This window comes from Gallus gallus, chromosome 8 (genome assembly GCF_016699485.2).
Source record: "Gallus gallus isolate bGalGal1 chromosome 8, bGalGal1.mat.broiler.GRCg7b, whole genome shotgun sequence".
NCBI lineage: Eukaryota > Metazoa > Chordata > Aves > Galliformes > Phasianidae > Gallus > Gallus gallus.
Window position 1 is genome coordinate 20,051,327 of NC_052539.1, and position 17,802 is coordinate 20,069,128.

Here is a 17,802-nt window from a genome sequence, read left to right on the forward strand (position 1 = left end):
GGAGGGACTCTATCCCCTCTACACGTTGAGGGCCTTCTGGCAGCACAGAGGAGGTGCATGCCCTTCTCCTGCTTGTAAGAGCAAGGGAAGGCTTGCTCACATGCAGAACATCTGCCCATTTTAGTTTCCTGTTCTCTTAGGCTGGCTTTGGCCAACATGTAAGGCTGCAATCCCAAGGTGAGCCCTGTGATATGTTTTTGCTCTGGGATCCCAGCTATCACCTCTGTACATACTCTTCAGCCCGCACTTTATTCTAGAAGATAATTCACTCACAACTCCTTCTCAGTTCAACTTTAGTTAAAACCAGTAACCTATACAAGCCGCCAGTACCAGTGTTGTCAGCTCACATGAAGCTGTGACCTCTCCTTGTAGGGACAAAGCTCCTACTGCCCAGGCAACGTGCAGAGCCTTTGTCAGCCAGAGTTAGACCAAGCTCCTTGTCCTGACCCTGCTGCTTGTCCTGGCTGCAAGCACAGGGGTGCAGTACCTCCTGCTCTCGCCTTGCAGTCCATATCCAGCACAGGGCCAGCCAGCAGCAGCTCCTCATCCTACCTGGAGCCAGCTAGGGACCCTTGTGAGACGTTTTCAGATCTAACATAAACAGCATGCAGGCTCCTCCACATCCTCTGCTCCTGGCCGAGAGCTGATGCTGCTGCCACATCACGACTGTTCACGGCCCTCATCCTCATAGGCAATGGCAATCCCTCGCCGGCCCTGCACGGCCTTGGAGACGGCTGTCTTCCCCAGCTGCTGCTCCAGGCCCCGCCAGCTGCGGGACTCCAGGAAGGTGGCTGGGAGGGGAGAGAAAGTGGGGGTTGTTTCTGGGGAGTAGGAAGGTGGCATTGCCCCTGTGGAAGCACTCAGCCCCACCACAAAACCAAACAACAAACCTGCAGGGCTCATCTCTGCCAGGGCCCGCGTCTGGTCCCTGCAGGCCAGAGTGGTGCTAGAAGGTGGCTGGGGAGCCAGGGGGTCGCAGAGGTGGGTGGCACGCATCTCCCCTGTGATTAGCGAGACGTCAGGAATGGCCTCTGCTGCCGGCACTGCCGGCGGGAGCTCAATGTGGGCACAGGCACCTGCCAGGAAATGACAATGTCAGACTGCTGCTTGCGTCTGTCCTTCCCCAGCGGCAAATCAAGGCAACTGCAGCCTCCTGGCAGTGGGAGACACTTCCCAGAAGGGTGTTGGTAGCTGATTTTCAGCTATTACCTGGCAGCAGGTCTCGGAAGTCAGTGAGGTAGTTCCCTGTCCATTCTCGGGCTGGGTTACAGGCAAGCTCCAATTCATAGGGGGTCACTATGGGCCGGTAGAACTCACTGGAGTCCAGCAGGGAATTCTGAGCACAGGCCACCAGCACAAAGATGTCCACCTCCAGGAAGTTAGCCAGCTTAGCAGGGTTGGGCTTCCCCACAGACAGCGTGTAGCTGCGCTTACCAGCCCTGCGCACAAGCTGGTGGAGGTGCTCTAGCACATCCAAGTAGCCTGCCACACCCAGGGTGCCCACCAGGATGCCCACCACATGGGCGTCCCGTGCCCGCTCCACCAGGTAGAGGCGCCGCATCAGTGCCCGGTTGACATTGAGGGTCTCGCGGCGGCCGTGCCCGGTGGCAGGGTCAAAGGAGCTGAAGGGGAAGCGGTTCCACGTCAACATGAAGCTGGTGAGGGCCAGGCCCTCAGCTCCCACATAGAACATGGAACAGTCTTGCAGCTCTTCCGCTGCCTCCATGTGGAATCGGCGGCCAAACTGCCTCACCTCCCCAGGCAGTGTGGGGCTGGGGGCGTCCCCGCACATCACCTCGGAGAAGATGATGTTGGGGTACTCGTGGCACAGCTGCTTTTCCAACTCACCTAATGAGAGAGAAAAGCAAGAATGGAACGTGAGCACCAATTCGTCAGGCAGGATTGGGGGTGAGGAGAGAGCAGAAATGATGGCAGATAGTACCTGGGAGCACCCCCAGAGCTCCCCCTCCCTTCCACACAGCACTCACCCATGGCGTGGGCGTAGACCACATCGCTCAGCACCACCACACGGCTCTGCCGCTCAGGATAAAGCTCCCGGAAGACTTCAGCGCAGCGCCCAACATCCAAGGGCTGCCTCCCAAAGACGTGCAGCACCGGCAGCTTTCTGCAGGGGCTGAGGCAGGCGGGGCCGTAGTGCACCACCGCCCCAGCACTCACGTGCTCGGCGGCCACCTCGTCCACACAGCAGCTACGGGGAGACCCAGAGGCGTCGGTGGGGGACACTGAGCACCCAACGAGGGGCGCTGTGGGGGATCTCCTCCCCGTGACACCCACCTGCCGTACGTGGTGTCCCCCAGCACGTACATCTCGGCCCCCGTCACCTCCTCCATCCGGGCCGCCACGGCCGCCGCATCCGCCAGCAGCGCATCGGGGAACTGCAGGGCGACCTGAGGGGAGGAACAGGGTGAGAAGCCGAGGAGAGGCGACTCGCAGCCCCCGCCCCGCCGCCTCTACACACCTTACGGAAGCCGCCGTCCCGCACGAAGGCGGCGGCGCGGTCCACCTCGTAAAATTCATCTTTGTCTCCCCGCGGGGCCGCTGCCGCCGGGTCCAGCGTCCGCCGCAGCACAGCCTCCCCATCGGAGCTGAAGGCCGCCGCCATATTGCGGGGAACCTACTCCCGCTTCCAACGTGCTGCACACAGCCGGCCAATAGGAAGCCGGCACCGCCCCCCCTCTCCGTTTCCGGAAATCCCGCCCCCAACGGAGAGCAGCCAACCGCTCTTCGCCGTGGGGCGGAGGGAGAAAAGGGCAGCCAATGGGAAGAGGTGCCCCGTCGCAGTGCCTTCTGGTCTCTGTAGTTCCTTTGAAGCTGTCAGGGTGAGCAGCCAATCAGCGCGCGGGGGTATCACGTGCTTTCCGCCGGAGCGCTGCGGTTCCGTTCCCGTGTGCGGCGCGGGTCAGGTGACGCGCTCGGTCCCGGCCGGTGCTGCTCGGTTTCGCTCCGCGCCGCCGCCGCCATGACGGGGCTCGCGCTGCTGTACTCCGGGCTGGGCCTGGCCTTCTGGACAACGCTGCTGGGCATCGGTGAGTTGCGGGGCTGGCGGTCCGGGTAGCCGCGGGGCGCTGGGGATAGAGGCAAACGCTCCCTGTGCACGGGCAGCCCCGGGGAACGGGAGGGCCCTGTGCTGTGCGCGGCCCGGAGCTGCGCGTTGTGTCAGGGCTTTTCAGGGGGAGGCCGAGCTGGGAGCTGCGGGTGTTGCGGCCTCGCGGTGCTGCAGCCTGCGGAGCCCGGGGCCGCCGAGGGGCTCCCCGTCCCCGTTGCAAGGCCTTTGCTAGGGAAGGGCCGTGCTGCGCTGCTGCTGTTTGCTGCAGGGCTGCAAAGCCGGCAGCCAGAGTTGGCTGGAAAGTCTCCTTCATCCCTGTATGGGAGCCCAAGGCCGCCTGTGCTGCTGAGGAACTGGAGGGTGCCCCGTGGATCCGCCCTGAGCTGGCTGCAGCTCCTCTCTGCCACCCCTGGCACGGGGCAGCTGGGGCTGACTGTGTTTGGTTCCTGCGCTGTGAGTCGAGCAGTGAACCCACAACACAAACGAGTGCCCTGGCAGCACTGAGGTCCTGAAGGCTGCAGGCACGCAGCAGGGTGCGGCCTTACTCCTTGGCCATGGCACTGTTCCTCATTTCTGCGTGCTCCCCGGGTGGGAACAGTGAGCAGACTGTTAGCACTTCCCATTTCGGGTCGGCGTGACCTCCTGGTGTCTGTTAACCAGCTATCTGATGTGGTGCAGCAGTGCCCTGCTGCCTGCGCTTATCTCTTCCATAGGACCAAGTCACAGCCTCTTTTCCAGCTGAGCACCGCGTAAAGAGAAAACCTCTCTTCTGGCATGCAGCTGCATTTCCCACTTGGGTTTAGAGCATGCCAGGTTTGGTGTGAGTGCCTTTTTGTGCACTCAGGGCTGCCAGTTGCAGCTACCCACTGTGGTTTGCTGCAGGAGAGGGTCCTGTGTTGGAGCCTGTGGTTCAGTGTGTGTGAACTTCCCTGGAAGTAGCCCTGGAGGAAACTGTGGGCACAGCATGTTTCCATCATCTCAGCTGTGGAAAAATAGGAGTGGAGGGGTAGCCACAGCTTCTGTCACTGATGGAGCAGCATGTGATGATGGGTCAGGGCACAGCCCCGTTCCTCATCCATGCTGTGAGACAGAGCAGAGCTCACAGTGCAGTGCTGTGGCTCCTGGCAGGGCTGAACCATTGGGTGATGCAGGCGAAACGTGCTGGGGTGCAGCACCACTTTAGAAGGACATCACACGCCCAAAGCATTCCCTCAGAAGTCCCCTTGTGTGCCATGCCCTCCACCTCTGCCTGGGCTGTGTGAGCTACAGGGCTCCAGCATGCAGGGGAACAGTGGCAACGCCAGGCTGGTGCCTGCCTGCAGGCTCCCATGTCACTCTTGCTTTCCAGGGATCTGCTACACAATATTCGACCTGGGCTTCCGCTTCGATGTGGCCTGGTGAGTTGCCTGAAAATACTGGCATCCTTACTGTCAAGCGCAGGATAGATGCGGCCCACATGCATGGCTGGCTCCATGTGGGGTCCTGGTGCAGCCATTTCTGCCCTCCCACCATTATGCCTGCCCAATTTCTCCTAGCCCTGGTTTCCCCATCGTGGTGAGGGTTTGGGAGGAAAGTCTCAGCCCATTTGGGTGACAGCCCTGGGTCACTGGCTGACAGTGACCAACCCATCCTGGGCTGCATGGTGAGCATGATAGGCTGGCTGGTACCTGCTGTGGGGTTGTGTGATGTGGGATTCTGCCTGTGTGCTAATACAAGGTGCTTCTTCCTGCCCAGGTTCCTGACGGAGACCTCACCCTACATGTGGTCCAACCTGGGCATTGGCCTGGCCATTTCCTTGTCCGTGGTGGGTGCTGCCTGGTGAGTGGGGCTGGCTCTTCAGCAGGCTCCTGTGCTTTGCTGCAGCAGAGCAGGGGAAGCACAGCATGTGTACACAGGGCTGTGGGACTGCATGAGTTGCTAAAGTGGGGCTGGGGTTACTGGGCTCTGGAGAGGTCTGAACAGACCACCTTGCAGGATACAAGGGTGATAGAGAGGCAGAGACATCCCATTCTTACCAGTGGCTGTGCCCGTGAGCCCAGCTCTTCTGCTGGCATAGGTGGCAGTGCTTGGGACTCCTGGGGCCCTAGGGAAGGGCAGGCTGAGCTGGCAATGTTTCACAGCTGCATGCCCAACTCTTTGCTCAGCCAGAAGATCCTGGTTTTCCTATTGAGCCCTTCAGTGTGTGCCAGACCCTCCACCAACCACCCTTGTCTGTCACAGGGGGATTTACATCACAGGCTCCAGCATCATCGGTGGTGGAGTCAAAGCCCCTCGGATCAAAACCAAGAACCTGGTCAGGTAAGTGCAGATCTGGAGTTGATGCTGTGCCCGGGCAGGGTAGGTCCCAGTGTGGTGTGGAGGCTGCTGTCCTGTCTCTCACTGGGTGCTGCTGGCAGACTGTTCCTTGCTGAGCTGCTGCTGCTGTTTGCTTTCAAAACAAAGAGCTTTAAAGGAGCCAGAGTACTGCTTGGAAGGGTCACAAGTGGTATGATATCACGCAGTGAATGAGTTCAATGTGTTCAAAACAAACACCCTGAGATTACACATCCTGCCCCAGGCAAGGGCTCCCCAGGGCAGGCCTTACACAGCCCTTCCCAGAAAGGGCTGGCATAGGGGAGGGCTCCCTGGATTTGCTTCCCATGGGGCTTTCATGGGTTTTTAGGTGACACAGCATAACCAGCAACCAGCCTTCATCGTGCTTAGTGGCTCTCCTTTGAGAGGAAAAGTGGTGGTGGGTATGCTGAGCTGCCCTTGGCAGCAGTGGGGCAGGCACAGAGACAGGGCTGTGGAGGGATCTGGCTGCTGGTTGGCTGGGCATGGAGCGGTATGGGCTGCTCTATGCAGAGCCCAGGACACTGTGGTCAGATATTGCCTTTCTTCTACAGCATCATTTTCTGTGAGGCTGTGGCCATCTATGGGATCATCATGGCAATCGTCATCAGTAACATGGCTGAGGTACGGGAGGACTTGGGCTTCCTGCACTGGCCTCAAGGCCGTGGTTGGGTGGGCAGCTGTGCGTGGGCTTGTGACCTGGGATCTTTGGATGTTACTGTAGCTCTGGAAGCACCTTGGCTAGGGGTCTGTGGTGTGGCTCTTGTTCAGACTAAAGAGTTATACTGGGGGGGCATACAGCAGGGGTTGTGGAGCCACCTGAGAACGTGGAGCTGGGGATGAGCTCTGGCCACAAAGCCTTCAGCTGAATCGGGGACAGGTGCCTCTCCTGGGCACCAGGGACTTGCTGCTAACCCAGGCCATGTGCTTTTCTCAGCCTTTCTCTGGAGTCACCCCAGAGACGATTGGAGCCAAGAACTACCACGCAGGTAAGGACTGCTCAGTCCCTGGTAATGCTACTGTGAATGCCACCTCCCTCCGATCAGAACTTGTTTTGCTCCATCTGCCCCTGGGAGCGAGATTGCAGGACCCAGCTTACCTGGCCCATGGCCAGGGCTGTCAGGCTCCATCCAAACTGAAGCCCTTCAGCCATGTCTGAGTGATGCGTCAGTGTCCTTCCCGTTGCTTTGGACAGCAAGCACAACTCCTCCATGTAAAAGTGGCTTTAGTTACTTTTTCAGAGCAGCAGCCAGCAGTACCCCAGTTGTTGTTAACCCCTGCTTTGGTGCAGTGGGAGCCTGGACGCACCGTGCTCCCAAAGGGAAGAAGCTGCTGGTGATCAGCAGTGTTGTTTTTTCCGTTGTCTCTGGACAGAGCTGCTGCACTGCTGCCTACCCTGGGTGCAGGTGGAAAGGGATTACCCCCTGATCTTGCCGTGTTCCTCTTTCACAGGTTTCTCCATGTTTGGGGCTGGCCTGACTGTGGGGTTTTCCAATCTCTTCTGCGGAGTGTGTGTGGGTATCGTGGGCAGCGGGGCTGCCCTGGCTGATGCCCAGAATCCCAGCCTCTTTGTCAAGATCCTGATCGTGGAGATCTTTGGCAGTGCCATAGGGCTGTTCGGGGTCATCGTTGCTATCCTGCAGGTACCTGCCTCTTGGGGTTGTTAGGCATATGTGAGCACAAGGCATCTTGCCATGCTGGGTGCTCTCTAGCTCCAGGTGGACACACCTGAGCTCTAGCACAGTCTTCTGCATTGTGAAGTTTGGGGTTGTACAACCATCTCCACAAGGTGCTCTACCTACGTGTGGCAGTGTAAACACTTCAGGTGGCTCCTTTAAGCAACATCAGGGATGTCAACTTGGGTGCGCCCTGTGCCATGCTCACATCTTATTGGTGCAGCTGCCTGCAGCTTTTGAACAGTCCCAGGGTGCTGGGGGATTCCTAGACTGAGAGGGATCGGGGTGCTGGGCTGGAGTATGTGGGGGCCTGGCCTAACCTCTCTTCTTTCTTTCTAGACATCTAAAGTAAAAATGGGCAATTGAGCCCTGTCCCACCCAGCCTGTTCCAGCTCGCCCCGAGAGGTGCTGTATATACTTATTTAACGTTTCTATCCTTGGTTGGGGCGGAAGCTGCCCAGGAGCGGGAGCCTGGCTATGGAGCCCCATCCCGCTGATTGGCCCCTCAGAAGAAACAAGTATCTCTGTGTGAATTCTGCCCCAGTGGCCTGGCCCGGCAGGGCCGTGCTGCTGCGTGTCCCCGGTGTGCGTAGAATCGATCACCAGTGCAATTCTGTGTCCGTGAAATAAATATGGTTCTTGTCCAAGGATGCAGGTCTTCCTGTGCCCTGTGTGTGCTGGGGAGGCTGGGGCTGAATCAATGCTTGGAGGTCCCCTGCTGTGCTGCTGGCAGAGCTGCTGCTCGGCTCCAGGTGGCCTCTTCTCGTGTGAGGTGGTGCCACACATCCCCAGCTATGCTGCCTGCTCAGCCTGCAAGGGGCGTCCCCTGCTGTGTTGTGGGAACACAGAGCTCTGCTGCAAGCAGGAGGCTGCTGGAGCAGGCTGTTCCACTCTGGCTCTGCCAGGCTTCTACCGGTGCCGGCACTGCCCCACGCAGGGCTTGGTGGAGGCACAGGCACAAGCTGGGTTGGGCCCTTTGGCTCCCATCCAAGTGTAGCACAGAGAGGGAACATCTCACTGCTTCTGCCTGCGGTGCCTTTAGTCCCACTGTGCAGCTGGGGAGCACCAGAAGGGCAGAGGAGCAAAGTGTTTGCCACCTCAAGGCCATCTTCCAGCCAGTTACCTTGTGTGAGCCTTGTCTGGGTGCCAGGGGGCTTTAGTAGGAGTCCCAGGGGTGAGGCAGGCTATGCTGGCTTTGCTCCCTTCTCCCTGCCTGCAGACTCAGCATAGGGAAGCCAGCTGTGGACAGCTGGGCCTGCAGCTCTTCTGCTTGGGGGAAGGGAAGAACAAGATCTTCCTGCCTCCACTCTGCAGAGAGCTGATGCTTTTGCAGTCTGTCACATCTGACGCAAAGCCCTCAGCCTGCTGTGCTGTGCTGTGAGTATATCTTGGTAGGGGAGCATCTGTCCCCAGTGCTTAGTGCTGTTCTGCGGTGCGTGCCTGGAGCTGCTTGTCTCCCTTCCCACCTGGATGCAACAAGCTGGGGCAGCAGCGGAGCTGCTGGAGCTGAGAAGTGTTCGTGCTTAATGATTGTTTCTGCCCTTGGACTAGGGCAGCTGCCTCTGTGCAGCCTTTGCAAGGCCTGCCACTCTACTGGCTCTGCTCCACTCTGTCCTGTGTACTGTGGGACCTTGGGCTCACCTGGGATCTCCGTGCTGTGGGCAGATGGTGGGGCCGGTCCTGCTGTGGCCTGGCTCGGCATCCAGCACATGCTGTTCCCTGCTCTGCAAGCTGTCTTGGCTGCTGCAATTCCCTCCAGCCTGATTGCAGTGCAGCACAGAGAGGCTGCTCTTGGGCTAAACTTGGGCTATACCACTTTGGGTACAGGAAGACTGTGGGGGCAAACCTAAGTCCTGTATTCTCTCCAAGCCCTAGAGCAGTTCACTGTAAGGGTGCTTGTGCTGTGGTGAAGCCCAACGCTTGCAGAGAAGGGAGAGCCTCTTCGTGCTGTGTGCTTACCTTGCTTCTTGCTGCAGACAGTGTGCTCCCACCAGCTGTGGTGGTCGTGCTCTGGGGCTGGGGGCTGCAAGCAGGAGCTCTGTGCCCCACATAACAGCAGGGACATAAACTGAGCTGGCCAGAAGGATGTCAGATCCGTGCAGCATTTTACCCTTCCTGCCTGATGGTTGCATCTTCATGCCTTGGCATTGCTGCTGCTGAGGGCGGAGATGTGCGGAGCACCTTGGAGCTGTGTGGCTGTCCTATCAGAGCAGGCCAAAGGCATCAGGAAAGTAGGCAGCCTTCACTGGGAGGAAAGGAGCAGCTCTGCAGGTGAATCACTTTCCTTGTTCTTACATGACTCATCTGCTTGATCTCTCAGCGATGGGTCTTGCCTGGCCTTATCTTGGTTTGATAGAAATCAGCTGTCAGGAGACTCCCAGCTGAGATGCTCTTCTACCCTCCTAGCCATGCCCATGTGCCAACACCATCTGTACCATGGTGCTGGTAGGGTTTGTCTGAGTCTGTTGCGAGGTCCCCGACGACTGGCATGGCAATGGCAGGGGCAAGGTGAGCATACCTTGCGCTCTCCTGTTCTAGCTGCGTTGCTTTGTGCTTGTTGTGCTGGATACCTGCTGGTCAAGCATGGAGAAGAATCTTAAGAGGAACTCCACCTTGCCTCACATAGGAGCTGCATCAATTGGGTGACTTGTGGGAAGAATGCCACCTGCTAAGGAGCCACAGGAGAAGCGGAGGTGGGAGCAGGACAGCTGTGCCCTGGCTGGAGTGGGTTGCTGGGCACACAGGGAAGGAGCTGTTGGGTGCCGCTCGGATCGCTGTCGAAAGGTTTCCTTCAACGGAGAGAAGGGCCTCGCTTGAGCAAGCAGCCATGCACAGGGCAAGGGTAAGCAAAGGCACCCAAATACTGACATATAAGTGACTTGGGTGGAATGGGGCGTCTGCGAGGAGGGAGAGGCTCCAACCCCGTGTAACAGCCGGCGGTGGGCAGAGCGCTCAGGGGGAGCACCCCAAGGGCCTTTAGCAGCGCTGCTGTGATGCACAATGCTGGGGAACAGAGGAGTACAGGGTGCTGGGGACAGCCCCACGGCGGTGGGCGCGGGGCCTTCGCTGCGCGGCTCCCTCGGAGGCTGCTAAAACCCACCGGGGCCGGGCAGAACGTAGGCCTGAAGCAACGGCGTTGCCCCGAGCCCCCGCGGGGCTCCTCCTGCCCGGCCTGGCGCTGCGGGGCGCCGGTTCAACCCCTCGGCCTACCCGGCGCTTCCCGCGGCCGCCTCGCCCGGAGCGGCGGCGCAGGCCCGGCCCCGGCGGGGAGGGGAGGAGCGGGATGGGGCGGGGCGACCCCGCCCGGTGCGGCGGCGGCGGGCGGAGCCGGCGTGCGGGCGCGGCCCGTCTCCCTGCGGCTCTCGGCGGTGCGGTGGCGGTGGCCCGGCCGGCAGGGCCCCCGCAGCCCCGGCATGGGCGCCCGCGGGCCGGCGGCCGGGGGAGGCGGCGGGGGCCGCTGACCGCGCCGGGGCCGCGGGAGGAGGAGGTGGTGGCGGTGGCGGCGGCGGCGGGGGACGGTGCGGGGCGGCCGCGGTGAGTGGGGCCTGGGCGGGTGTGGGGCGGCGGGGAGCCCCGGGCCGCGTAGGCCTCGCGGCGGGTGGGCCCCGGCTGCGGGCCCCGGGGCGTGGGGGGAGGCCCCGGCTGCGTGGGGCCTGTGGGGCCTCGTCTCCGCACACGTGTGTGTCGCCCACAGGCTGTGCTGGGCGGGCCTGGGCCCGGCTCCGCAGAGGGGGGGAGAGGGGCTGTGGGGATGCCGGGAGCAGAGGGTGTTGTCGAGGAGTGCACCCGCACCGGTGCAGGAGTGGTGATGGGCACCCAGCCGGCGGTAGGCACTGATGGTGGTCAGTGTAGCATCAGGCTGAAAAGCGCTGCTGGCATCGAGCAGGGCAGGGCAGTAATGGCCTGATGCTCCGTGCTTGGATATGGAGTAATGTGATATGAAGGCCTTGTTGCTTAAGAGAGCATTTTGAATAGCTGGATGCAGCAGTAATGTCCATCAGCGCTCGGCTCTAAAAGTCTCTCTGAGTCCCTTCCAGGAGAAAATACACTGCTGTAGGCTCGTTCGTAGCCTTCCAGGAAGTTTCTGCGTTCCCTGAGGACCACGAGGTTGAGGAGGGCTGGTTCACTGAGTGTTCCCTGCACTGTCCCTGCAGCACCAGGACTTTCAGGTCCCTCTACTCCTCCTCCCAGCCCGGAGCTGCAGTTCGAGCCCTTGGGGTGCTGAGGGGAGAGGACTGGAGCCCCAGCAGCACCCTGTGTCCACAGGACAGGAGTGTCCTGCAGCAGACATGGCTGGCCCCATTGCCCTAGGCACTGGGGTGTGTGCTGTGGGAGAGGTGCGAGGGAAGGTCCCGCTAGTTGAGCCCAACTTCTCGCAGCCTGTGTGGTATAGGCATTGTGTTGAGAGTTACATCATGTTTAATAGCCCCAGCGGACCTTGTTTTTCGCCTGTTTGTGCTCTTGCCTGCACAGCATCCCATGGCTGCAGTTAAATCGAGCGCTTTGCTTTTGTTTGTGTTGAGCTGGCCGTCAGCCCTTGTAGCATGGGGAACATCGTGCTCCCCTCATGGTGTAAACTCCCAGGCAAAGGGGGAGGGCTGCCCTAAAACCTGTCCCGCTTGTTCCCAGCTCTACCTGTTCCTCTCCACTTGGCTGTGGAGGTGCTGCTCTGTCTGCTGCCTGGTGCCTGTCAGACCTCCCTCCCTCAGGGAATGCTTTGGGGAGTTTTCCAGCAGGCAACCCCACACTGCAGCTGGGGCTCCGGTCAGTGTGGGGCACTGTGACCACAGGACAGACTGGGAGCTAACAGCAAGCTCAGCTTTTCTTGTGCTCTGAGCACACAGTGATTTCCTCGAAAGTGTTTGGCTGTCAGGTCAGGGTCCTGTGCTGTGCGTGGGAGGAGTGCATTGGGCTTGGAGCCTTTCCTGGCTCCTCTCTGCTTCCTGTGCTTATGTGCACAGGGTGCAATAGGGTCAGGCAGGAGCCCCTGCTTCACACCTTGGCTTACCCCTTGCACTCCCACTCCGTGTCACCATCACCACAGGCTCTGTGCTTGCTGTTGCCCTGGAGGCCCTCCCAGATGGGGCTGGCAGCTGCTGGTGGGTTGGCCCTGAGGGTCTGGGCCTGCTGCCAGCACCCTCAGGTCCTAACTGCATGCATTCTGGGGGACCCTGCCACAGCTCCCCAGCTGCTGGACACTTCTTAGGGTTCATGCTGTGGCACACCTGGCCCAGGGTCCCTCTGTGTGTATCTTCCTGCCTTAGCAGCTTGCCCAAGGGAGGATTGCAGGCAGGGGCTGGAGATCATGGTGGGCTTGGTGCATTCCTCTCCAAGGCACACTGCTGTGCTGCAGGCCCAGCCCTGGTGCAGGACTGGAAAGGGCAGGATGGGAGAGCTCATCTCGGCCTGGGTGCCACCTTTCCAGCAGAGCTCTGGCCTGGCTCCAGGCGTCGTGTTGTGAGATAAGGAGACCCTGGCAACCCCCTGGGCACAGTGTCCCAGGGGGCCCAGGCAGTGGGAGCAGACAAGAGGGGAGCCACGCTGCTGCTGTGAGTTGGACTGCCCTGAAGGTGACAGGGACCCCTTGAGGGCTGCCTGCCCAGCCCTGTTCCATCCTGCCTGTGTCTGCCTGCAGCTGCTGGCTCTACTCAGTGCACTGACAGCTGCTGCTTTCCCTCCCGGGGGCAGCTCTGCCAGCATGACTTCTGTTGCTGGCCCTATTTTGGAACCAGCGCTGGGACATTTGGGGGTGGGAACAGGAGGATGTGATGCCTCAGGCAGAGGGGGCTGGTGAGGGTACCCACAGTGCCCTGAGCACACCTCAGGTCTGCTGTATTTTGAAATGTGACCTTCTGCAGGGACCCAGCCTCTGTGGGGACTCTTTGCAGCAACTTTGGGGGAATCTCCATTCCCTGTCAGAGAGCTGAGAGTGGGTCTGTCCCTTGGAATCAGACAGGACCTGCTGCTGGGGAACACTTCTTTGTGCTCCTCCTCTCTGTGAGAAGGCGTTGGATGCTGTGCTTACATGAAGGCGAGATGGGGGACAGCATGGAGACTTGACATGGGTGCAGGGGTGCCCAGTTTGGCCAGGAACTGGACAGAGCTGGGGTCTCTGCTACTCACCTGGCTGGGCTGTCCTGCCTTATGCTCAGCTCTTGTTCCTCTTGTGTGTTCACAGACGTGTTTTCAGTGCAGAGGCTCTGAGCAGTGTCCTTGCCTCTTCATCAGGCTTGATCTGCCCTGCTGGCACTGGGGCTGAGGTCAGGTCTCACCAGCAGGGTGGGGCGGTGGCTGGCCGCAGCCTGACCATAGGGTGTCTCAGCAGGATCGGGACCGTGGCTGGAGCTGCCTGCCTCCCTGTGCCCAGAAGATGACCAGGTTGCTCTTGGGGGTGACCCTGGAAAGGATTTGCAAGGCCGTGCTGCTGCTCTGCCTGCTCCACTTTGTCATCATCATGATTCTCTACTTTGACGTCTACGCGCAGCACCTGGACTTCTTCAGCCGCTTCAATGCCAGGAACACCTCGCGCGTGCACCCCTTCTCCAACTCCTCTCGGCCCAACAGCACGGCCCCCAGCTACGGCCCAGCTGGCGCTGAGCCCCCCTCCCCCAGCGCCAAGCCCAACACCAACCGCTCCGTCACAGAGAAGCCCTTGCAGCCCTGCCAGGAGATGCCCTCTGGCTTAGGTGAGATGTGCAGGGTGAGAGAGGGGGGGGAGTTGGGTGCTGGTGGGGGATGTCCCCTGAGCAAGGCTTCCCAGTGATCCCAGGGTGGAGAAACCCAAGGCTAGCATTGGTACCAGCACAGCTGATAGCAACTGTTGTTTGGGAAAGGTTTTGGGAATCCTTTGTCCTTGGCAGTGATGGTCCCCCTTGTGGGTCCCCCTTACTGTTCGCTCCACTGGCCCAGCTGGGAGCAGCAGGTGACCATGCCCTGTCCTGTGTCCTGTACTGCTGCCATCACCCTGCCCTTGCTCTTGCAGTCGGGCGCCTGCTCATCGAGTTCAGCTCCCCTATGAGCATGGAGCGGGTGCAACGGGAGAACCCTGACGTGAGCCTGGGTGGCAAGTACACCCCCCCAGATTGCCTGCCCCGGCAGAAGGTGGCCATCCTCATCCCCTTCCGGCACCGCGAGCACCACCTCAAATACTGGCTGCACTACCTGCACCCCATCCTGCGCCGGCAGAAGGTGGCTTATGGCATCTACATCATCAACCAGGTGAGTGGGACAGGGGCTGTAGTGGGCAGCAGGTCTATAGTGGACAATCTGTGCATCGCTGAGCTCTGTGCCACGTGTTCTTGTCCTCAGTATGGCGAGGACACCTTTAACCGGGCCAAGCTGCTCAATGTGGGCTTCCTGGAGGCGCTGAAGGATGACGAGGAGTACGACTGCTTCATTTTCAGTGATGTGGACCTCATCCCCATGGATGACCGCAACCTGTACCGCTGCTATGAGCAGCCACGGCACTTTGCTGTTGGCATGGACAAGTTTGGGTTCAGGTGGGTGCCTGTACAGCTGTGATGTTTAAGGCAGGGCTGGAATGGCCCTTGTGGGGTTAAAGCCAGGGATCCACCTGTGTGGTTGTTGCCTGGGACAGGCATGGGGTCAGTGGCTTAATTTTAGGACGTGGGATGGCAGAGGGTGTAGAGCCCTCAGTGAGTGTCACAGTGAAGGACTGTTGCTTGTCTGTGGTTCGGGGGTCCCCAATGGGACTGGTTCTGTTCCTAGCCTGCTCCTGATCTCTTTGCTCTCGCTCTGCAGGTTGCCCTATGCAGGATACTTCGGTGGTGTCTCTGGGCTGAGCAAGTCCCAGTTCCTAAAGATCAACGGCTTTCCCAACGAGTACTGGGGCTGGGGAGGAGAGGACGACGACATCTTTAACCGGTAGGTGCCGCTCCTTGTCCCAGCCTTGGCTCAGAACTTTTTGGGATGTGCTGGGACTCCCTGCTGAGCACAGCCATGCGTAGTAAGCAGCCCACGTGCTCCCTATCTGCTGGGGACATGCATGTTGGGTCCCTGCCATGTAACAAAGAGTTTAATTACCCTCTGTGTGCTCCAGGTTGCCAGGACTGGGAACAGCATACTTGTGCCGTAGATCGAACTAGCCTGTGTGGGGGTGTTGGGCAGCACTTGGGGGTGAACCTGTCTGGCATGGTGGGGCCCAGCCTCCCCTTCTTGCTCTCTGTGATCAGCATACTGCGATTTCAAACCACATGAGCAGGAAAGCCTGCCTGCAGGCACTGTTCCAGGCCGGGATCAGGATATACAAAACTTGGAAGTGGCTCTGTAGTGGTTACTCAGCACCGGCACAGGCACTTCTGCCTGCAACCAGCAGGCTGCAGCAGATCCACATGTAGATCCTCCCGTTTAATACGGCCAGAGAACTTCATTGTTTCCAGCATGGCCTGTGACACTGCCCAGCAGCAACACACGTGAGCAGCCTGTGGCTCGTGGTGCACTACAGCATCTCAGGGTGGCATAAGCTGATAATCCTTTGCAAATGCTGTGTGGCAAAGCATTTGTAGTTCCCCTCTGGAAGTAAGCAGCCCAAATACATGATCCCAGATGAGGCAAAGTACAGCATGCTGAGCTTTCTGGGAGATTTAGGCGGCCGTTAAAGTGTGCGGAGGGCCCTGAGGGGACTGTGTCACCGCTGGGCTGCTCTAGCAGCTGAATCTCAGCTTGCTCACTTATCAGGCCAGAGCTGGTTGTGTGGCTGGGACAAGGAGAGGTTTCACTTCATGAGCTGGGATCTCTCCAGCTTTCTTACTTCCACTTGGCCTCTCAACTTTAAATGAACTATTCTAGGCGGAGAAGATCTCTCCCCACCTGCTGGCTGCACAGGCAGGAAAAAAAGCAATTGAGGCCAGAGCTGTGCTGCATGAAGGGAAGGGCAGGGCTCTGGCATTTGGAGAATGTAAACAGCAGTGGCTTCAGAGCTATGGAGGAATAGTGGTGTTTGCTTAGCACGGGCTGACTGCCTGAAGTGCCGGAGGTCTGCTGAAGCTGGTAGTGCTTTGGACATGGCCTGCTGTTGAGTGAGCTACATCCTTGGCCATGGGCACTGTCAGAGCTGTGGCCTGGCTTAGCGCAGCCTTGTTTCTCATTTAGCTATGGGCAGGTTTGTTTTTTTCTGAGGACCCTTGGGGAAAATATCCTACCCTGGTGTCCTGGTGGCACACTGATCCCCATCTGCGTGCATCCTCCAGGATCTCCCTGAATGGCATGAAGGTGTCGAGGCCCGACATCCGCATCGGGAGGTATCGCATGATCAAGCACGAACGTGACAAACACAACGAGCCCAACCCGCAGAGGTGAGCTGGAGGTGCCGAGCCCTTGCAGTTGTACCTATGGCTGTCTGTTTGCCCTGAGGTCCAACTCCGGGCTCACTGGCATTGCTGCCCTTGCAGCAGGCATCCCCCTTCACCCCTGCCTCATCCCGCTCCTGTTTCCACCAGATTCACCAAGATCCAGAACACCAAAATGACCATGAAGCGGGATGGGATCAGCTCACTGCAGTACCGGCTGGTGGAGGTGTCACGCCAGCCCATGTACACCAACATCACGGTGGAGATTGGCAGGCCGCCCCCACGCTTGGCCCGGGGCTAGTGCTTGCCCTGCAGGCAAAGCTGCATGGAGCTGGCGCTCTGTGCCAGGGCTGGCTGGACGCTGTGGATGTTGCCCCAGCCCCTGGGCAAGGACTGAACGGGGATGTTTTCTGCCTACTCTGCTGCCTTTTGGAGACGGCTGTGCCCCAGCCTACCTGTTGGTCCTGAGGATTTCTGCAATCTGTTGTCCCTCCTTTCCCCATCCCTACAAGTGTGTTTCCAGAACCCCCATACTATGCGTGTTGGCTGAAGCACCCGTCTGCCCTGCGTGCAGCTCCCAGACAGAGGGAGGGGACAGTCCCAGCCCTGGTGAGGAGCCCCTTGCCCACGTCAGCTCCCGCCTGCACCCTAGGAGGGAAGGATGAGCCCCAAGGTCAGCCTAGCCCCCAGTCCCCACCGGTGCTGCGAGAAGCGGGATGCAGGCTTCCCCCTTCACCAGCGCTGGAGCTGCTACTACCCTGGCTGAAGGCATGGGAGGTAGCCCAGGCCCCCACAGCAGGCAGGATCGGACAGACAGATGTGGCTCGCTGTCTTCCTCTGCTTTAGTCTGGTGCTCAGGGCTGGGTCTCAGCTCTGCTAAACAGCGACCTCTGGTTAGCAAACACCCCTCGCTGTGCCTCAGTTTCCCCGGGGCTGGCAGCCACGTCCCCTTTCCCCTCTCTGAAGGCAGATGCTGTGTGCGTGTCCCTGTTAACCCACACATGCACCAGCTCTCCCCACTTTGGGCAGTAGGGTGACGTGAAACCTCACAGCCCCTCTTGGCCAGGGGTCTGCCCCGGGGCTCTCTCCACCCAGATGCTGTTTGTAGGCAGTGGGGACTGGCTGGCTCTGCCCTTGCTGCTCTCCAGCTTCCCCTCTCCTGCTCTGGGGCAGGGAGGAGAGGACAGGGCCATGCGGGGCAGGTGCCCCATCTCTCCCCACTTCCCCTCCTTGGGGCTGGGGGCACAGCCACCCCCCTGCAGCCAGCTAGAAGAGCTGGGCAGCAGGGGCACTGGCAACTTTTGTACATTTGAATGTCTGACCCTTTTTTTGAGCGTACGTTGAATGCAGCATTCGGTCATAGAGACCTGGGTTTTTGTATTTAATAAAAATTTCAAAAGTTCACAGGATTCCTAGTGGG

At 59.6% G+C, this 17,802-nt stretch overlaps 3 protein-coding genes across 4 annotated transcripts; 2 read left to right on the top strand and 1 right to left on the bottom strand.

Annotated features, from left to right (window-relative positions):
• Positions 1 to 230: 230 nt before the first annotated feature.
• DPH2 (DPH2 homolog) lies at positions 231 to 2,663 on the bottom strand. The gene is made up of 6 exons (NM_001006538.2): positions 2,480 to 2,663; positions 2,296 to 2,408; positions 1,989 to 2,209; positions 1,210 to 1,848; positions 891 to 1,076; positions 231 to 791 (listed from the first exon to the last, which is right to left on the bottom strand). Exons 1-6 carry the CDS (start codon positions 2,621 to 2,623, stop codon positions 661 to 663), a joined length of 1,434 nt encoding a protein of 477 aa, NP_001006538.2. The 5' UTR covers positions 2,624 to 2,663; the 3' UTR covers positions 231 to 660.
• A 229-nt stretch (positions 2,664 to 2,892) lies between these two features.
• On the top strand, positions 2,893 to 7,724 carry ATP6V0B (ATPase H+ transporting V0 subunit b). The gene is made up of 8 exons (NM_001277572.2): positions 2,893 to 3,047; positions 4,416 to 4,464; positions 4,802 to 4,885; positions 5,288 to 5,365; positions 5,953 to 6,022; positions 6,336 to 6,387; positions 6,851 to 7,041; positions 7,414 to 7,724. The coding sequence occupies exons 1-8, from the start codon at positions 2,981 to 2,983 to the stop codon at positions 7,438 to 7,440; spliced, it is 618 nt and encodes a 205-aa protein (NP_001264501.1). The 5' UTR covers positions 2,893 to 2,980; the 3' UTR covers positions 7,441 to 7,724.
• On the top strand, positions 7,470 to 17,784 carry B4GALT2 (beta-1,4-galactosyltransferase 2). Of its 2 annotated transcripts, XM_046944255.1 has the most exons (8): positions 7,470 to 9,582; positions 9,701 to 9,916; positions 13,400 to 13,760; positions 14,057 to 14,292; positions 14,383 to 14,573; positions 14,836 to 14,958; positions 16,284 to 16,388; positions 16,533 to 17,784. In XM_046944255.1, exons 2-8 carry the CDS (start codon positions 9,902 to 9,904, stop codon positions 16,681 to 16,683), a joined length of 1,182 nt encoding a protein of 393 aa, XP_046800211.1. In that variant the 5' UTR covers positions 7,470 to 9,582; positions 9,701 to 9,901; the 3' UTR covers positions 16,684 to 17,784. The 2 variants fall into 2 exon arrangements, with proteins under 2 accessions (XP_046800211.1, NP_990534.2); NM_205203.2 differs by lacking the exons at positions 7,470 to 9,582; positions 9,701 to 9,916 and adding an exon at positions 10,415 to 10,608.
• The last annotated feature ends 18 nt before the right edge of the window (positions 17,785 to 17,802 follow it).

Excerpts from the sequence above, each read along its gene's own strand:
- DPH2 (NM_001006538.2), bottom strand. The coding sequence starts at position 2,623 with ATGGCGGCGGCCTTCAGCTCCGATGGGGAGGCTGTGCTGCGGCGGACG. Across the intron at positions 1,849-1,988 it reads GGTCTACGCCCACGCCATGG|GTGAGTTGGAAAAGCAGCTG; the intron begins GTGAGTGCTGTG and ends CTCTCTCATTAG. Across the intron at positions 792-890 it reads GGCAGAGATGAGCCCTGCAG|CCACCTTCCTGGAGTCCCGC; the intron begins GTTTGTTGTTTG and ends CTCCCCTCCCAG.
- B4GALT2 (XM_046944255.1), top strand. Across the intron at positions 13,761-14,056 it reads GGAGATGCCCTCTGGCTTAG|TCGGGCGCCTGCTCATCGAG; the intron begins GTGAGATGTGCA and ends TTGCTCTTGCAG. Across the intron at positions 14,959-16,283 it reads GACGACGACATCTTTAACCG|GATCTCCCTGAATGGCATGA; the intron begins GTAGGTGCCGCT and ends TGCATCCTCCAG.
- ATP6V0B (NM_001277572.2), top strand. The coding sequence starts at position 2,981 with ATGACGGGGCTCGCGCTGCTGTACTCCGGGCTGGGCCTGGCCTTCTGG. Across the intron at positions 6,388-6,850 it reads AGCCAAGAACTACCACGCAG|GTTTCTCCATGTTTGGGGCT; the intron begins GTAAGGACTGCT and ends CCTCTTTCACAG. Across the intron at positions 7,042-7,413 it reads TCATCGTTGCTATCCTGCAG|ACATCTAAAGTAAAAATGGG; the intron begins GTACCTGCCTCT and ends CTTTCTTTCTAG.